This window comes from Strix aluco, chromosome 1 (assembly GCF_031877795.1).
Source record: "Strix aluco isolate bStrAlu1 chromosome 1, bStrAlu1.hap1, whole genome shotgun sequence".
NCBI lineage: Eukaryota > Metazoa > Chordata > Aves > Strigiformes > Strigidae > Strix > Strix aluco.
Genome location: NC_133931.1, coordinates 43,067,945 through 43,088,867, shown reverse-complemented (window position 1 = coordinate 43,088,867; position 20,923 = coordinate 43,067,945). Strand labels below are relative to the sequence as shown.

Genomic DNA, 20,923 nt, shown 5'->3' with positions numbered 1-20,923 from the left:
TTTTTTACCCAGGCTTAAAGTATGTAATCCAAATTGTATATACAACGTATGGTTAATTTTTTTTTTCTTTATTTTTTCTAACAGTTGACTGTTGGTGATATTGGAGATGTAACAAAAGTTTCCTTTGTGTTATCTGGTCCATGCTTGGGAAGAGGAATTAAACTTCATAAGGTATTCCAAATACACTACATATAAACTTGTAATATTCTTCATAATACCAGCATGTTGAGAGACAGATTGTTAGCTTCGCTTTACACCACACTAGCAAGGCCACACATCTTTTGGCTCAGTTATCTGCTATCTATAGATGACTGCCTACAGCTTCCAGATCTCTCTGTGTGCAGATCTACCTTGTTTGCGCCTGCTGAAGTGTATATAGCTATATGTATTCACTGATGTGCAGATCCATTTCACATAGCTCATCATGACTTGGAGGGCAGTGTTTTCTGCTTATGTTAGGAAACATTAATCCCTGCATAGAAATAGCGACAGTCTCCTGACACAGAGCAACCTACTTGTGGAAACCAATTAAGCTGATACTTTAGTATTTATTCATTACAACATGGTCATCAGTGGGCCTTAAACATCTGATTGTAGTTTAATACGTACTTAAGATCCCTCATAAAAAGGGATGGAGAAATGACTCAATGCTGTCAGTCTTACAATTCCAGCAGATTTTAAATGTATACCTTTCCCCAGGGCGGGTAGGAAGATTGAACAGAAAGGTGTTGGGCCTGATAATACTTGGGCTTCGGGGAAACACTTAAACTTGAAGGTTAATGCAAAGACAAATTGTGCCAATGAGCTCTGCCTGTAGGCAAGGGCCCAAAAAGCATTGTGGACATAACACTGAATTGTTCTGAAGTTAGTAGAAGAATGTTTTTCTGAACTGGGCCACACCACACATTATCCCTACTATGGATTTAAAAGATCAAAGGGTGATTCCCTAAATGAATAAACAGTCCAGAAACTGTTACCCAGTACAGATGGGAAATGCTAGACATAGCTGCATTCCAGGCTAAAATTCAAACGGGTTTAGGGAACTCAAAGGAACATTAAGTCTGAGTGTATGAAATCCTCTGAACATAGAGGAGGAGTTTATCTTGTTCATATTTTCTCCCCAAATATCTTGTCAGCTAATTTTGCAGTCTCACTTTGGGCTACAAGAATGGAAAGATTAGGTAAACAAAACTAACCTCTCATCTTAAATATGCATCTCCAGGACATTTGAGAAAGCATTCCAAAAATATGTTGACACTACCCTCACTATACCCATTGTCTGATTATGTAATATAAGATATCAGCCTCCAGAACTGGCAGCTCAAAACATGGCAGAAAGTTTGTAAATGTGTAATAGATTGCTTTCTGCTTTCTTTCCAAAGACAACCCTCTGCAAATGGCTAAGTGATTTTTGTTCATATTTTTAAATACTTCAGAAGTTATTTAATAATTTGTTTATTAGTAGCTATAAATTGTTACAATCAACAAGAGGTCAATAGGTTACTATAGACCTATGTAGTCTCTTCTACTGGTGCACTTACAACCCACAACATTACATACACTGCTTGTGCCAGTAATATGCTTATAACAGCTATTACGCATTTATTAGTCTGTTTATAAATTATTTATACATGGAAACATAATATAAAATGTAACAAGTTGGTTTCACTTTAATAGGACTCTTACAGTGCAGTAAAAAATAGAGATGCTGTATAGAAGTGAAAAGACTACAGGAGGCAGTCAGTATGTGTAAACTCACTATGAATCAGTGGTCAAACCCAGCCCCAACTGAAATTAATTCCCTCCCTTGCTTTCCCCTTCATGAAAGAAGCAATAGCCAAAGTTTCCGAAATTTCACAAAAACAGAAATTACAGATGAAACTGCAAAGGCTAAGAAGGAGATAAAATCCCTACATTCCATTTGCTACTCTCTGTTTATTCTGGTGTTTATAGCAGCTTCAGAGTACCAGAGTTTTTTCTGTTGATCTCCTAAAGTTTTATGTACACTTCTGTAGAAAATTATATAACCTTAGCTAAAATTTATGTCTTTTCTGTAACATTTGAATGTTTATGTACTATAGAATGAGTAGCTTTTTCTTGCTCAAAAATAGTTTCTAGTCCTTTCCAAAATAAAATACAAAATCGGTTTTACTTTTGTATAGAATATAGAAACACTATATGATTTAGAGGTAGTGTTCACACTTACATGTATTCTTAAAACTAACAAGAATTTGTCAGGTACATTTTATTTTAAGGCCAAAGTCTGCATATATTTGCACATATAATTTTTATGAGTCCAGTTTCTGCAGGTTGTCTGCCTGCATATGCAGGTAACCCTTAGTCCAATTTTAATAAAGATACTTATTGATAGTTAATTGATAGTTAGGGATGTTTACACTGGTAGAAGTTAGGGAGGATATTTTTGTATGAGAATTTAGACATGTAGTGTGAGAAGTTAGACATGTAGTGTAGTGTCAGTTATTGCAAGTGCAAAAAATGGGTAAACAACTGACTGCAATTTTAGTGGAATTTAATACTGTCTAAAGAAAAACATTGTTTATTCGAGTAATTAATGGTTTCATTCTGGAAATGGTTGTGGGCAATTGTTTACTTTCATCTGGAAGTCTTGTGCCTGATCTTGTGAAGCACTGGGCACAAAAAAATGAGCAGTAACGGAAAATGTTCAGTAATCACATTTCTAGGAACTCAAGGACAAGATAGTATGACAAAATTTTTAAGAGTGGAACTGTCAAATTCCTAATAACCTCAATTATATAATTCAATTATGTAAATATGGATGTATTTCAAAGCTTGCACTTGATGTCTATGTAAGGAATACTGTAGTCAGGATTTCCAAACAGTGGTATGTGTATCCTGTACAATGAGCCACAAACTTTTGTTGCTGCTGCTGGTGTAAGTATCACTAATAAGTCACCACAGTAATTTTGGGAATCCTTGCCTAAGAATTTCAATTACTTCACATCTTGATGAAGTCAAGTTTTTGTTTCATTTTGGTTTGTTTTTAATGTCTTGGTTATAATATTTCTATACAAAGAGATTCTAAAGTCTGAAGAAACCATTTCTGCAAACTTGTAGTCATTAGCTATGTATCAAGTTCAGTCCTGCATATAATTACCAGAAACATTTCTGCATATGCTTGATAGTTTGTCATTCTGTATTTTATAACCTGACCTAGGATAAAGTTCATGATATGAGTTGCCCTCCTGTGAATCTGATCTCCACTGTCTCAGTAGCTAGGATAGTGGACTCCCAAGGCTGGGCTTCCTCAGTTGGTTTGGAGTAAGTTTGCAAATTTTGAATCTGATTTGTTCAGTCCCCATTGAGTATTTAAAGACAGATAGAATGAAGATGGACCTAAACTTACACCTTCTATTGGAATTCATTTTTCAGATAACTTATTTCTACAGGGAGCCCCAAAGGCTGCTGGACACCTAATTTCTGCCAAGTTTGAAAATCCTAGCTGAGATATAGCGAGTCACATGTAAACAAATAAAAAGCAGCAAAACATCTAGTTTTGCAAAATGGGCATATGCTATTAAGATTGATGTGACTGTATTCATTCATTTGACATTCTGAAATGCAAGTATATACAGGTCAATTTAATCTGTATCCTTCATTGGTTCTCTACAAATGGGTCGTATGCCTGTGTTGGTATGCAATGAAGAACACACCTACAAACATCAGGCTACAGAATCAGCGGTTTGCAGCAACTCCTGGAGCTCTTATGCGGTATCATGTAGCTTTTATAAAGTGTGTGTAGGCATTAACAATAGGAAGAAATGTCAGTTCCTGTTGTGATGGAAATAAGAAATGGAATAATTCAGATAAATGAATTTCTTCTTCTGATTCTGCCTGCAGCTTCTGCTAAAAGACCTGGACACTAAACAAGAGCTGGGCTTTCACACTGAAGCCCGGTGTCTCTTTGGAGAAGATGGATCTGAGACTGTGACAGAGCTAGCAACTGTCAGGCCAGACAAGCCACCACTCAGGGGTATGCTGCTGAACTAATAAATAAATACATGAGCAAATGCATACTCACACACACAAAATTGTGAACTGCCCAATGGGATGACGACAATGAGAAAGATTGCAAAACATTTTGTATAGGTCTTAAGAAATCACTCAAAATTATTTTTAAAGATTCATTCAATATACCTGTGTAAAACATAGGGTCTTTAATAACGTGTATTGTTAAAGCATTTTTTCAGTTTTAAAACAACTGACATGTATTGTTTTCACTAGACTAACTACAGTTTGAAAGTCAGAAAAATGCGCAAAGCCCAATCAGTATGTTTCTGTTGAAATTTTCAAAAACCAACTGATTTACCCTCGGTGAGGGACTAAATCACAGATTAAAAAAAGGGATGTGCAAAATCATAATGGCATGAATCATGAAAAGAAAAACCAATATTTTCTGAGGTTTTCTTCAAGCCTGATTTCTGCCCCAGAAGCTCAGTTTCATTTCATCATTGTATATAAAATATAACATCTTCCTTTGTTCTGATTACATTTTATAAAATATTTAGAAAAGATTTCGTTATAGTTTATGAACAGAAGTCTTAATTAAAATATTTAAAACTTTGTGCATTTAATATCTAACTGAAGGACAGACTGCAAATGGAAACATATCTTAACAGTCTATTATAATATTTAATTCTTCACACAACTTACAGAACCCTTAAAAAAATCCTCTGTCATGTTGCCTCGAGGAATATGTACTATATAACTCATCAGTCAAAAGGGATGACAAGCCACCCTTTGTGATGAAGAATAATAACAATGCATATCTGTATAAATAGCTCAGCCATTTCTCCTGAACCTATTAATTGATATTGGCCATAATTATCAAAATGCTAGGCTAAACCAGAATTCAGCTGATCCAGAACAAAAAAGTGGATTTCATCTGTGGTTTTTCTTTGGTAAAATATTAGAGTTGATAAATCCTAACTCAATTTAAGACCTTTAATTTCTACAAGAATTCAAGGCTTTTTGCAAAGCCTGATAAAGTCAGTGTGATTCTTTCAGTTGATTTCAGTGACCACTGGATAAGACTCCAGAACTACAACATTTTCTTCTGTAATGTAAGCATTGTTGGTAAAAATTGTTGCATTGATTTGTAAAGGACATATTGTGAGGTAGTTAGCAATCTATATGAAACTCAGACAGAATATAAGGTCAATTACAATAACTTCATTCCTTGGTCTTGAAATTAATCTTTTACCTAAAATAAATTGGTTTATAATATTTAGTAATTACATTGTTAAATAGTCTGATTTGGTAATGTCTTGTGTCACTGATTTTTCATGACAGAAGTCCTTTACTTGATCACTGTTCATACGGGAGTATTGCCTGCATCAGGGACTGATGCAGATGTATTTATCACAGTATTTGGAGAGCAAGGAGATTCCTGCAAAAGGAGACTGAGACACTCACATTTTGAAAGAGGACAGGTTAGTGCTGAGTAATTTTCTTTAGATGTTTGCTTAATGTGTTTTATTGTATTGCTTCTATAGAATTGCAACCAGGTAAAGCTGCTTGTAAACACACTGTGACTACTCAAGATAAATCCTGGGAAAGATTTTCTGGTCAAGCTTTGCTGATTACCATATGTGGTGGCTTGACCTTGGCTAAATGCCAGGTACCCACCAAGTCGCTCTATCACTTCCCCCCCTTTCCCTTTTTTCCTCAACAGGGCAAAGAGGGGAAAGAAAATAAGATACGAAAAAAAACCCAAACAACCCTTAAAACAAAAAAGGTAAAAAAAAAGCAGTTTTAATATAAGCAAAGAGAAGCAAATGTCCGCGCGCAGAAGCAAAAAAAAAGAAAACAGATTTATTCTCTACTTCCCATGAACAGGCGATGTCGGGCCTTCTCAGGAAGCAGGGCTCCGATACACGTAGTGGTTGCCTCGGAGGACCAAGGGTGACCCCACCCCCTTTCTCCTTTCTCCCAGCTTTATACTGAGCAGACGTCATAGGGTATGGAATATCCCTTTGGTCAGTTCGGGTCAGCTGTCCTGGTTGTGTCCCCTCCCAAGATCTTGCCCACCCCGTCCCACTGAGGGGGGGGGAAAATGTCGGAAAGGGCCTTGGTGCTGTGTAAGCACTACTCAGCAGTAGCCACAACACCAGGGTGCTATCAACACCCTGCCAGCTCCCAACATAAAACACAGCACCATGAGGGCTGCTACAGGGGAAAACCAATTCCAGCTCAGCCAGACCCAGTACACCATATTAATGATTATATCTACACAACATGTTCACACATACCCTGGACTCAGCCCAAATATGACCAGGTAGGATTTAAAGAGACCTTTCAATTGATCCTGTACAATAAAGCAGGATCCTCTATACTTATATCATGCCATTTCTTAAGATCTCTCATGGCTGAGATGCCATAACTTTACTAGGCAACCTGTTCCACTGCTTTCCTAGCCTTGCCCTTAAACAGTTCTTCCCTCATTTGCTTTATAATGTCAAAACATTTTCTTGAGTCTGGAAACATGAAAACCAGCCATGTCATCCTTGTGTTCGATAGTCATTGATAATTTTTCTTCCATGAATCTGTGTAAACTCTTTTTAAACATGTAATGGGCATCCACAATCTCCTGTGGTAGTATGGACTGCACTTGATCTGCAACCTGTGTAAAGCTTCCACATACTAGTTTTGTCTGATTTCCCTTCTTTTTTTCTCTTTGCTAGATTCATGACTATTTACTGCGTACCTAGTGAAATTACTGTGCATTGGAAGATATTTAATAATTTGCCCATAGTCTTCCCACCCAAAATATTTAGGCATGTTTTCCTTTTTTTATAGTCTCTCGCACCCTTTTTTTTTTCTTCTTTTTTTTAAAGATGTCATTGTTTGGAGAATATTGCTGCCTTAGCCCAAACTGTGTTGTAAAAATACAGGAAGGGGTTTGTGATGTTGATTGCCTGGATGATATTATTAAAAATACAGGTTAATTCCTGGCATTTTTGAGGGCAAATGTTTATAGGCAATTACAAGAGTTAATAAAAGACATAAAGGTACGTAGTCTGTGACATAACCTGGAAAAGAGGTCTAAAAATGAAAATAACTTACATAGCACTTTCAAGCTAGATGTTAATACAGAGTCAGTGACAGAGCTGCTAAAGAAATCAGAACCACTATGTTGAGCAGTAAAGAAGAGTTCTGAGTTTCTTCCCAAGCAGATCCTTTGTTTTAGGTGAGCTATTTTTGTACTGTGGACAATGAAAGTTTTCTTCAGCTTAGATATTTTGTGTATTCATGTTCTTCATTGTGGAATAGGTTCTTGGGAAAGGGTTGAGCACTGAGATGGCAAAATGTTTCAATGATACTAAGTTATTTAAGGTAAAGCATATTAAAGTTGGTGACAGAGATTGCAGAAGGACCACATGCAGAGTGACTGGGTAATAAAATGGCAGATGAAATTCATTGTAGCTAAATGAAAAGCAGTGGCTGTAAGGGGAAAAACCCCTTATATTTGTGTGCAAAATTATGGGCTCTGAAATAGGAAAGTGACCTTAGCATTAGAATAGTCCTGTAATGATGTCAGCCCAGTGCTCAGTAGAGGCAAAACAAAAGAAAAACAGAGCAGATCAAATATTTAGGAATTATTAGAAAAAAGGAAAAAAATCAGTCACCCCAACCTAGAAAATACAGTCATGCCTCCAGATAAGTTCTCTGGTGTGGATGCATAATAGAGCTGTGTTTTGTTCTGATGCACTTGTCTTTAAAAGTGCAAGAAGAATGTCAAGTGATATGAAAAATCTTCCATACAAGAAACAACTAAGCAAACAAGTACTGTTTGGCCTGGAAACAGGATGATGAGAAGAAGGGAGAGGGAGATAAGAATTATAAAATGGCATAGAGAAAATGAGTAATTCTATTTTCTCATGAAATACAAGGGCTCAAGAGCATTAAATGAAACCTGCAGGTGGCAGATTCAAAACAATGGAGGTGGCTTTTTACACAGTGCATAGTTAATACATTTTACTTTCTGGCACAAGATATTGCAGATGGTAAAATGCATGTTGGTGCAAAAAGCCATTGCACATTGTCATGGAAGACAACTTTCCACTGAGTGCTGTTAAGTGCAAAGACACAATCTCTGGCTCAGGAAATCTCTGAACCACAAATTGCTAAAGCCTGAGAGACTTTATATTCAAGAAGCATCTCTATATTTGCCCTGTTTTTCAACTCTTCCCTAGAAATCTGTTATTTGTAGCTGTTGACAACAGTATACTGGACTAGATGGATCTACAGTCTGACATACCAGTCTTACATTCTTTTTACATAGAAGTAGATTAATAAAAATGTTGGACTGAGGTTTTAGTGAGAGTATCTAAAAATAGAAGGTAAAAGGAAAGGATGAAAAGGGCAAGCTGTCTTGAGAGACAAGATTATGTCAGCAATATTCCTGGAAAATATGGAATGGATAGGCAAAGAAAACAAAATTAAGGAAACTTGAGATATGAAAAAAAGGATATCTCTTGACTGATAAAGGACTGGAATATAGGGAAAAGCTAGGAAGACAGAAAATTGCAACAAAGTCTAAGAGAAGAGAGTAAAGTTGATTTAATTACTGCAGAAAGTAAGGCTGGTTTATGTTTAGTTAAGTAATTGTATGCTTACCTTTTTCACCAGTTTAATGGTTAAATAAATGGGGATTGTAATTTTGCCTAGCTAACACTTTATCTAAAGCAAGACAATTTAAATAAAAACCTTTTGGCTTTCATTAATTACACTTCCAGTAGTGTGTTTAATACAGTTCCGAATGTCTTTATACTGAGGGGAAAAAAAAAGAAATGTAATGACATCAATCAAAAGTACACTCTTGCTAATGCTGAGGGAGTAGGCAATTTAATGTATTATTATGAGAATTCATTGATAACAATGGGTGATTATGACCACTGTTGTCTAATGACTGTTAATTATTATCACAAAGAATGAGACTAATGATAGGTCCCTTTTTCAGATAGAGTTAGTTGTGAAGGAACATGAATATTAGCAATACAGGCTATTTCCTCTAAGTCAAGGGTCATGTAGACTGTAGAGAAAATGAAACATGTAGAGAAAATTATATTTGGCTCAGAACTACAAAGAATAAAATTAAAAAGCAATGAGTTCTCCCAAAAAGTTATTTACAAGATGTTCCTCACAGCTAGATCTTATTTTGGGCTACATATGCATTACATGAAGGGGTATAACTTGCCATGGTAACTGTTTGGGGATATCGTAGATATAACAAGGTAAGAACGCTGGAAGTCCTAAGGCTGTGATAGGAATAATAACTCTGATGTTTTCTTTTTCTGAGCACATTGTAGAGAATAGTCCAACACAGACAGGAGAATGGACCAGATGACATAATTCTTTCTAAAAATCATCTCTTCCTTTGTTACTTTCTGGTCCTCATGCTTTTCCCTGCCTGGTGGCAAATTGGTTGGCAACAAATAAAAATTATAGCGTCTGTTTCTACTATCCATCTGGGGTTTTTTTAATGTCACCCACACACATGCCCATGTATCTACCCACCCACTCATATTATCTTTTGCATGGAACACATTCATTCTCTCACTCACATAATTTATTCATCCCAACATGCACTAGTGCAGTTGCCATTTAGCTTTTGTTTACTGGTAGCCGTAGCAATATTTAAACAGATGTCTATTTACATCCGAAGAGCACATCAATTCTTGCCTGTACGCGTGCACAGCCTTAGTTATAGTTTCTAATGTCAGTATCTTCCTTTGTTTGCATAGTCATCAACAGTGTCAGTATTTCTGTTCAGAGTTGAATAATATGATATTTCCCATTTGAAAAATAGGATGTCTTAGAATATAAAAGACTTTAAAATGTTTAAAAATAAAATGTCTTATCTAAACCAAAGTTTAGATAAGGCCTATCCCGATACTTGAAGCACTCCCTTTGCTTCAGTTATGAGAGATTGATTGAACTTCAGTTTTCGTGAGACCGGTAAGTAAATTAATGATCAGAGGTTTCTTTCTATCCAAAATAGTGGGATATTTTTCATAATAAAGCCTGGGATGCAGTGATCATGTACAAGGAAAAACGTACATATTCCAGGATCCACGTGTTTTCTGAACTGGGTCTCCAAATATGAATGTCTGCCTATAATATCTTTCTTTAGTCTCAGAAAGGAAAAGATACTTCAGCATTGAAAGGAATCTGTCTTTCTAAACATAATCTTCTTAAAGATGGACGATAAAATATATGGTTTAATCAGGTTGCTATTCATTTTGCCTTTACCTTCTCAGGTTTGTACCTCTGAAATGAGAGCAGTAGACCTTGGACAGTTAAGCAAAGTGCTTGTTGAGCACCATAATGTGGGTTATGGAGCTGGATGGTACCTGGACCAAATTGTCATCCATGAATCAGGCAAGCCTGATGGCCAGTATGCATTTCTTTGCCAGCAATGGTTAGACAGTGGAGTTGGTGATGCACAGACGGAACGAATGTTGAAACTTCTTGGAAAAGTCAGGAATGGGATGCTGCCAGGAAAGATTTATGGTAAGTTCCAAAACCATCAAAACTTCCAGCTTTTGTTTTAATTGTAATTCATATTATTTTGGGGGTTATTTTTAAGATTAAAACCAAAATACAGAAATAATATAGCTTAAATGTGAGTTTTGTGTCACACAAATTGTCTCTCCAGACACTCTCCAGAGCTGGTAAATAAAATTATAATGTTTAAGAAAGAAAGACTAGAGCAGAAGAGAGAAATTAAGTGATGGAGGCAATGAAGGAACTATGTTTTTAGTTGAGGATAGAAAAAAAGCTGAAGCAGAAAGAGGTAGGTTGTTCCATATGGCAGTCAATGCAGAGCAGAAGGCTCCTGCAACAGTGATGAAATCACAAGAAGAGATACAAAAACTCTTTTAGCAGAATGAGATTTTCCCGTATGTTCATATATTTGCAGAAAGCATTTGCTTTTATTTGCAGTTTTCTTTTTTACTTACATCAATGGCACAAGTTCTTGCAAACAGCTAGTTGACCTGAACCCAATATCCTATTCAAACTGTTTAATGAAAAAAAGACCAAAATTCAAAAACAACTTAGACACTGAAAACAGGATATGTCTTTTATGCTTTACCAGGACACTGGATTTCTTAGCTCTCTCACATGTCTTTTTTGAAGAGGTGTAAAATGTTGGTTGGGGTCCATTTATGAAATCTGAATCAGAACTGGTAGACCAAACTATGTAAAGTTTAACTAATCTGAAGGTGTGAATTTGCATTCTATATCAGGAGTTGTGTAAACAGATCTTTATTAATTTCTATGCTCTTGGATATTTCATTTTATGCTCAGAGAGTTTTATATTATACATAGTTGCAGACACAATTAGTACTGTGTGTCTTCATATTTAGCTACCTGTACTTAGTCCACTAGCAAATATCTTATATCATATAAGGAAAAAGAAAAATAATGTCGCTGAGACAACAGAAGGACAAAATACCATGTAAATATAAGCACAGGATGAGCAGCTAGAGTAGTGACAATTTCAAAATAAGAAATAGCTGTATTGCACCACTGCAGGTATTCCATGTCTCTAAAAAAGTAGATTCCATAGGTGCCCTACATAATCCACAGAGCGAGGCAGGCATCTCCCGAGGGTAATTCAGAGCAGAAGCCCAAGGCTGGTCAGAGTCTGTTGCATCTTTATTCACTGATAATATGGAAAATGAGAGAAATCTTGCATCGTTGTTTATGCACCTTAATTAGGGTCTGAATGTAGCTATGTAAAAATATTTTCCTTCCTCTATTTCCCACAAACACACAGCCCTCAAGTATCTGACTTGCTAATATTTTCTGGTCTGTGATTATTAATACTCAGCTCTGTATCTGTTGAAAACCAGTTCTGGTCTGGGTGTATAATAACTTTAGAAAGAATATGACAAATAAGCAGAGAGTCTATAAGGAATGGAGAAATAAAAAACTGATCAGCAAAGAGCACTATACCTTAGAGGTCAGAAAGTATATGGATACAACGGGACTTACAAAATGTCAAGCTGAGTCAGATTTTATAAAAGAATTAAAACAAATAGTAAAGGTTCTTCAACCATTTACTTATAAAAAGAACCTGGAAAGATGGATAACTATGCAGGAACAATAGAGTGCAGACTGAGGGTGATGTAGGTAAAATCCTTAAACAAATAGAATACTTTATGTCTGTTTTCATTAAGGAACCATAATGTTGTCAAGGGAAGCAAAACCAAAATTACTAATGTAAATCACCAAATCTGAAATGGAAATAAAACTTTGAGTTTCATGTAGTCAAACAGTGACAACCAAAGGAATCGTTAGCCCAGAATATTAAAGGAATTGGGAAATGAAATGACAGATCGTGTAGCAAGGGTTTCAAACATTTTTATGAAGACAAAAGGTATGGCTTGAAAAAAAGCAAAACTGATACTCCATCTAAAAAGTAGAAAGCATAATATAGGTGACTATAGACTTAGTAATTGATCACATGCAAACCTTTATAATGCACTTTAAAGAAAGGAATAGTTAAGATAATAGAGAAATAGGAAATGAGAAAGAACACATCACAACTTTACTGAAGATAGATTGTAAAACAAAGATAAATTGTAAACCAAAGTTGATACTCTTTAGAAATATTTTCCAGTAGGAGAAATGTAGATATCTAATCTGTCTAAATTTCAGTACTGAATTTTATTTGCTTTATGGGAAATTTTTAGGTAGCAATAAGAAAGTGGAAAGTAGTAGTAAAAGGAAGAATTGTAAAGAGCTGGAGAAGAGAGAATGAATAAATTAATGAAATCTGTTGGTACTACAAAGCTGAGAGTACTATCAGGAGATGAAGAGGTTGTGTGATAATCTTTGAGAACTGGATGAAACCAATGGGACTGAATTCTGTAACACAAAGCTTGAACACAGTTAGGCGTAAACCCAACTAAATATTTGAGCTCTTAACTCTGGTACAGGTTCCTAATTTCCACTGATTTGTTTGGAAAATTAGGAACTAAGTAGTAGCTAAGAGTCTAAAAACTATGTTGGATCTGTATCCCCGTGTCTTGTAATGATTTCTGATATAAGAGTTCATCAGCAGGATATGACTAGGAGAAATACCTGGTTTGTTATATGATTGCAGGATAATTTTTGAGACAGTAATGTGATGTGGCTGTGAGTAAAGTAATTGTGACCCCGCAATGTATGTAGGCATTATCAGTGAAGATTGAAAAGAATTAATGCCTCTACAGGGAAACAGTGGTATTTCACCGATAATGCTATGTGCAGTTGTGGTCATCTCTGTCCAGAAGCACTGGTTCAAGCTGGAATAGCTGTAAAGAAGACACGATGACTGGGAATATGGCAAGTCTTTGTTGTGAAAGGGTATTGAAAAAACCTGACAGAGTCAGACTAGCAAATTAAATGCTCAAAATGGACACAGTTGTGATCTATCAAATTAATGGTGGCTTGCACATCAAGGGAGGAAAAGAGTTATTTAACTAATGGACAAAGTTGTCTTAAAAACAAATGGGTTTCAGCAGTCTGTTAATACCATTCTGAAAAAATTAAAAGGTTCCTGAGAAAGAAAGAATAAATTTTTAACATAGCTCTCTTTTAGACTTAACTAAAGAGAAGGAAAGAAACTTAATGTAGCTGCTTTTAAATTGGATCTTGACAAATTTATCAGAGATTATACAATATAGTTAACATCTAATAGCAGCATATGGTATGTATGATCCAACAGAGGTAGTCCTTCCATTCAGTCTTCCTAGGCAGCTATACATTGATAGTTTAAAGGCTTAATATTTCAGTACTAAAAGGCTAAAAAATCTTGGATTATGTCACAGGGGATATGATAAATTTTAATTTGACTTCCATTTTTTCATGGGTATCATTTATTTCATTTATATTTAATGTTCACAGACCTGAAAATAGTAGCTCTTTATGATTATCCATAAAGACATAACATCTGAAGTTATTTTAGATTATTTTAAAGGTGGTGAGTACTAACTTTTTCCCTTCACCAAGTCCTGAATTTATGGCACAGATCCTCACCTGATTTAAAGTAATAAAACTTTAATTACATTAGTTTGTAGTAGGAGATAAAGATTTGCCTGTTGTGGTTAGGAAGCTGGATTTTCCAGGACTATGGACATAAACTCAGAAAGCCACTGTTTCCATTACTCAAAGTAAAATACCCTGTTTTACAAAATAGCTATTTGAAATTATTAAATCCATACTTTGCCTCACTTTGCATAAACAGAGCTAAATTATCTTAATAAAAAAAATGTTCATCCTCAATTCTGTACCAGCCCAGGTGGCAAAAGCCTGTCTGTAGCAGTAATGATTTTTTAAAATGGAAAACATGGTTTTGATAGCCCTGAATTTTCCATATATTCTATTAACATGAAATGAAAGGTTAAAGCTAGCTAAATCAGTGGGAATTTTTTGATGGGTACAAGTTTCTGATCCTGAAAACTGTCTTGTTGATTGGACATTTAACTAAATATCTGTTCAGTATAGAGTTACAAAACTTACTCAGGAGCCTACCTGGTATCAGTCTGCAGTCCTTATGACCCTTCAGGTGACTGTCAATTAATCTAGAATGTTTAAGAGACTAAGTGCTTCAAACCAGACCTTTAGTTTGAACATGTGTTACTGTTCTTTTTCAATATAATTTTGGATTTTTTTTTTAAGTAAAACTGCTGGTTTTGAGTGTTTTCTGTGTTCCTAAAGTAGTCAAATCTATGTGCTGTTATACAGGACTATTTTTAATCTCTCAGCAAACATCACTTCTTCACAGAAGAAAGATAAAGTTTTGTACTTTGCTGGCATGATAATTGTGGTGATCTGTGATAAAAATATCACATTTCAAGCTCTGAACCAGTTTATTGCATCAGCATCTTGTTATAGAATACATCTAGCAAATTTTAACATTCTAGTTTAAGTAGCTCCTCAAAAAGTTAAAATGGAAAATATACTCTCCCCTGACCAAAGGCAAACCTGATACCCAGTGCTATCTAGCAGAAATTATGCTGCTTTTGAGTGGTGATAGTAAGAAAAAATTTTTTTAATCATCAGAGGAAACATTTATGAGGGGAAAAAATCCACAGATTGGCATGGCTCTTCATAAGTCCCTAATATGGAACTGGCAGTCTTATCTGCATAGTGCTATTGGGCTGGCCCATCTCTAAAGGGTCAGCTATCACTGCAGAAGGGCTGGTGTCCAACTCTGCTTCTCACTAAATCAGTGATAATGAGTGAACCTGTTATGTGCCAATATTTTAGCTCAGTGCAAAGGTAGGAAGGGATTGCTAGTCACTCACTAACTCAGCCTGTTACAAATTGCTGGATTATTTTGTATATTCAGCAAATCCATTATTTTTTTTTCTACTGTTTTGTTTCAACAGGGATTTGGGATGTTCTTGTCACAACTAGTGATATTTCTTCTAGTTCCATGAATCCTAAAATGTCTCTAACTGTATGTGGTGAAAAAGGTATCTGTACTTCAGTCATATTCCCCAGAGGATCCCTTAAAAAGAAGCAGATTTATGAGACTTCAATTGAACTAAATAAGAAATTCCATACCATATTCAAAGTTCGCCTAGAAATTGAAGAAGCTGGAGAAGGAGAGACTTGGAATTGCCATGAGGTAAAAAATTAGAACTAAAGCAATTACTTATTGTGTCTTGTAAAATTCTCCTTTTTTTCATATTCTATGCTTATTGCTTCCAGTTTCCAGTTCTGTCTGAAATAATTTTTAATTTACAAAAGTAAGTTTATCTGGTGACAACACTTGTAGAGTAATAACTTCAGAGACTGCTCTAAACACTTACTAGGACAGCTATGGATAACAAAAATCTTGTAAACATAAGTGGATTTCTGGAGGGCATATATACAGATTTGCCATCATCTATAGCATATCCAGTGGTGTCTTTTCAGAATGGTACCCACTGGCGTACATTGCAATATTTACATAACTCCAAATTGGCTGTTACATATTGTAGACCCAGTGATCCAAGGCAAATAATTAAGCCAGACACTAGAAATGCCTTTTCATGAAAATATCTGCCTTTTAAGTTGGCATGTGAAAAAAAGAAGTGAATAGCAAAAGTGACAGTCTTTCTTCTGATGTCCAAGATGCTGAAGCTAAAATCTGACATAGCACTGAAATTGCTGTGGCAATTCACTATACAATCCTCTTATGTTGGCAAAATAAAAAGTCTAAGTGAAAGAGTCATCTTTCAAATTGAGGACACACTTTTGTACATTAATGTTTGTATTTTGTTCTCATTAAAAACCAGAGAAAAAGATAATTTTCCTGTCCAATAGATGATGTCAGTGAGCTGAACCCCCTGACATTTAAACGGTAGGCAGTTGTTAATTTCATCTTTGTAGCCAGATGCAATACTCATCTAACAAATCTATTGATAAAATTGACTGCTTCTTGGATATTGTAGGAGACAGTGGATCACAGTAAAAATTTCAGAATGGAAACTTGGCAGTTTAAAACAGTGACATCTATTAGCCTATTTTACTTAATTAGCTCAGAACGATGGCTCAAAGCTGAGTTAGAAAAAAGTCAACATCATTTATATAAGTAGGGAAAAGATGCACATTTACATTAGGTAGGATTAGAAAGAGAAAGAAAATACAAATTTCCCTGCTTTGTGGTATATGTAAATTATTGGGCTTTTAGGAAGACATTTCCTCTGTTATTCCATGGATTCCATAGCAGGATCGACTGTATCTTTGTATGAAATAACTAGGTTGGTATAAGAGGTTGTGGATAATATCTGTTATTAAAGACAGGTTAGCAGTGTATTTACACTGCTGGTTAGAACCAGGATGGTCATTTCTGTGCTATTTTATTTTGATTTTACAAGGTTGCACCTCACAGAGACTCTCAGATTTCCCCCTTCTGTCACAAGTAAATGCAGGTGCAGTTGGTTGAATTCCGTATTTAGATTCAGAATTCACTTTTAGAATCATAACTGCAAAATAATTTTCTTGACATTTTTGAGGAAAATGAAATTATTATGAAATAATGTCCAGAACAAAATTAATTAAGATGTGCTTTATTTCTGAAGCATGTAAGAGCTAACATCTTTATTTTTGCTTCTTGAAGAAATAAAGCACAGTAAATGAAATTTGATTTTCAGGAAACTGTTCAGAAATATAGATGTTAGTATGAAAGAGAAATTATATTAACATTATACTTCACACTGCATTTAAAAAAAATCTTTTCAATGTGTGTGTCATAATCATAAATAATAGGAGTCTTTTAAAGACAAAATAATGCTACCATCTCCCAGTGACAATTGATAAACAAAGATGGTTGAGCTTACTGGGTTAAGGGTTTGGTCATTTTAGTGAGTTAGGTATGAGTGAATTCTCTGTTCCCTTTTTCAAAGCAGGGTTACTTCCTGCAATATATTTTCAAATATGTTGCCTGGTCTAGCTTTAAATAGTTTAGAAAATGGTACTTTATCTATTAGGTGTAGCTCGTAGTAACATAGTGTAAGACACCTCATTATTAAAATGTGTTTTCTTATAGTAAGACTAAGCTACTTAGCTCAGGATCACCCCTTTATTACTTTATATATAGAATTTCATAGAGATTAAAAATATTTAGTAACATACTCTATAAATTCATATGATACATATGTACAGATATATATACATGCCATAAAACATTCTTAATTTCTTGTTTTTAGTTTTTCCCAGAAACACTTCATTTTCGTTCTCCTGTTACTTAGAATGAGAAAACAGTCTGCACTGAAAAATGTTGTGGCATATTGGTATTTCTCACAAGCTGAAATGGGCATATCAACACTTCTTTTTCTTCCATATGCTGGATGAATAGGTTACATAAAGGAACCTTTTTGAACCAAATATTTTTTTCCCTTGCTGCAGTCTCTACAGCAGTAATGTTGACAAAATTTTAATTATTTTTAATTGGGAAAGATATTTATTCCTTCTCTTTTAAAAGGCTGCTTTAAAAAACATTTTAGAAAAATTTATTTCCTCTTCTTTTTTAATATTGAGATGATGTGTCATAGCTGTTTAATAGTATGCCTTTTGCGATAGTTTCCATTAGAGCACAACAGATGCTGAAGCTATTTCTTTTTACTCTTTGCTAAGGTAAAGCTTCAACACAGAGAAAGTAAAAATGTTCTAGAATTTCCATTTTGTCGCAACTTTGCAGATGAAGAAGGAGGAAGAGTGGCTGAGCTTCCAGTTCTCACAGCTGGCTCTCCTTTTCCAGCAGGTTTGTCACAAATAAGAAACACTGGAAAACATGTGGTCAGTGATGATAGCTGATTTTCAGAGCAGCCCAAAGGATTTAGCAGATACTTTCTATTCGTTTTAGCTAGTCATGCATGGCTAGGTTCAATCCACACCAGTGTTTAAAAAAAAAATCTCAGACCCTGTAACTGAGCATTGTCATTCAAGTCTGATTGGTATCAGTTTGTGACACATAAAAGAGCAAGCATACAGCACTGAAAATATTAAAAAAGTTTTGAACAGTACTCAGAGTTCAGCTTTTTCTCAATAATGATTTGGTTCTCTCCCAGAGGAAACAAAGGAAATCCAGAGGAAATAACTCTCGTACTGTAATTTCAGATAAGAAGGAGATCCATGGCCTCTCACAGCAGAAGCTCATGTATTTGTGTTAGAATTTCAGGCATTTTTCTTCTGTGACCTAGCAGTTACATGTTGTCAAACCTCTTCATGCGAGTTGTGCCTTGATCACCTCAAGACTGGATTTTATTAGTTTGCTCTGTGTTTCCTAGGAGGTTTTATAACCAAAGCTAGTGAAAGTAGAAGAACTGTTGTCCTAAATGGATATTCTACCATGAGAATATCCCAGTATCCTCCAAGTGTTTCTCAGGAGTTAAGGGTTTAGATCAATAGCCCCAGTAATCCGTGTATTCCTTGCCTTTTCTGCTGTGCTTTCAAAGCTAGTCTCAAAAAAAGCACTTGGGCAGAAGCTCGTTGAATATGGATTTGAGAAGACTACTGATGTGGTATTCCCTGGGAAGGCTCTATGTCTTTTAAATACATTTTTTTTTTTTTCCCCTGGAAGACCACAGATATTTAAATCTTTACAAATGCTGCTCCTCTTTCCGAGGAGCATTTAACATGAAAACAGATATTGTTTTCTTTGCCTTCTCCCCATATTTTTTTCTCTTTTTCAACTGAATGCTTTGGGGATGTGGCTTCTTTCTTATTTTGGGGGTCAAATCACCAGTGTATTATGCATTTCTCTGGGAGTACCAATAGGTACTTAACGTAAACAGTCATCCAAGAAATGCTCAGCTGAAGAGTTGTAAGTAAGATGACATGTCAGAGAACACAGTGTTTCTGGAAACCCTCTGCTGAGGCCAATAACTGCAACTGGTACTGTGCAGAGCAGGCAGCCACTGACTGGACCATGATCCAGAGGAAATACAACAGTTGCCATCTTTCTGAGAGTTCAGCTTCATTTGAACTCCTTGAGGCTCAGAGCAGAGATGTGTTTTTTGAGTAATTTAGTATCATCCATAGCCTGGGAACTGTTTCATAGGAGTGTTACATGTTCAAATGCATGGAAGTGTGTGGTAGAGTATTATTTTCATGTTTTCATAACAACCTGTGATGTGATTATTTTTCTTTCATTTTCTCTTCTGCCTGTGTTTCAGGCTCATGCACAAACTATTTAGCTTACTATTCCTTATAATAGTTGTTCTTAAATTTTAATTACAAAGCTTCTGTGCTTTTCTAAGCATTATAATATAGTTTGGCCTTTTGATCACTCTGTGCAGGACCAAAAATGAAAATATGACAGAAGTAATTTATTAGGTAACATATTTTTTAACTGATTAAGCTATGGTAAACTTTTGATCTCTTTTTCCCTACAGTCAAAAGCTATGTTCTCTGTATCACTACGGGAGCATCCCCTGGGTCAGGAACAGACGCAGATGTGTATGTCATGCTCCAAGGCCTTTTGGGAGATACCGGCAGAAGAAAGTTAATCAGAAAAGGACATGATAATTTCACTAAAGGAAAGGTATAATTTGTGCATAGTATTTTGCACTTTTAGAACCCAGTCCAATTCTCATGGACTTAATGGGAGTAGGATAGCGTCTATGAAGTCCAATTTGCAATGCTCTGTAATTTTAAGTGCATGTGTATCAATATCTACCTCTATCTTATGTGGGAAATACTGATGCTTATATAGCTGATGCTAGCAATGCTGACAAATATTAAAGTGACTATATAGAGTGCTTTTAGGTTCAATTTTGCAAACATTGAAGGTCTTCAGTGACATGTCAGTGGTTTTCCTGCATATTTGCTTCACAATAGAGCTACAAAGAGAGACAATTTCCTTTAATACCTCTTTTTTTTTCCCCATGCCATTCTTGAGGCTAAGGCTTCTTTTCCACTGCCAGTCTGGCTCTTGGTCTCTCTCCAGACAGTGAGCCACTACCCTCCATAATTTTCTTAGGTCTACCAAGAGCACTCTCTGTGCTGGAGTGAGTTTTGCAGCTCATAGACATAAACCAGTCAAAGACCAGCCTAGCTGCCAGAGATGTATTTGCCTGTAGCATTGTCAGTATAAACAGAAATTAGAGGGAATTTAGTTACTGAAAGTGCTACAGAAACGTGGGCAGATTTACAGCAAAATGCATCTTTGACATAAAACCTAGTCCCTGTTGGAAGCTCTGGATAGAGGAAGTGAAATTTTCAGCTAAAAAAGTTCACTACGAATTTTAAACATGGAATAAACAAAGTGTTTGTATTTTCTGTTGATCTTTATTTGAAAATGAATTTCAGGATTAAAACAATTTAATAAAGATCTGAAACAAACATCTGTTACAGAAAATTTAGAATAGTTAAAGTTTAGAAAAATAAACACCTGTGT

General features: G+C 35.5%; 1 protein-coding gene across 1 annotated transcript in view; it reads left to right on the top strand.

The window, feature by feature from the left end:
* Positions 1-20,923, top strand: part of RP1 (RP1 axonemal microtubule associated) — a 179,519-nt gene that overhangs the window by 129,399 nt on the left and 29,197 nt on the right. Inside the window, exons 41-47 of the mRNA XM_074819124.1 lie at positions 85-171; positions 3,880-4,012; positions 5,332-5,471; positions 10,302-10,554; positions 15,426-15,667; positions 18,160-18,286; positions 19,920-20,068. Coding sequence (XP_074675225.1) covers positions 85-171; positions 3,880-4,012; positions 5,332-5,471; positions 10,302-10,554; positions 15,426-15,667; positions 18,160-18,286; positions 19,920-20,068 — 1,131 coding nt within the window. The remainder of the gene's footprint in view (positions 1-84; positions 172-3,879; positions 4,013-5,331; positions 5,472-10,301; positions 10,555-15,425; positions 15,668-18,159; positions 18,287-19,919; positions 20,069-20,923) is intronic.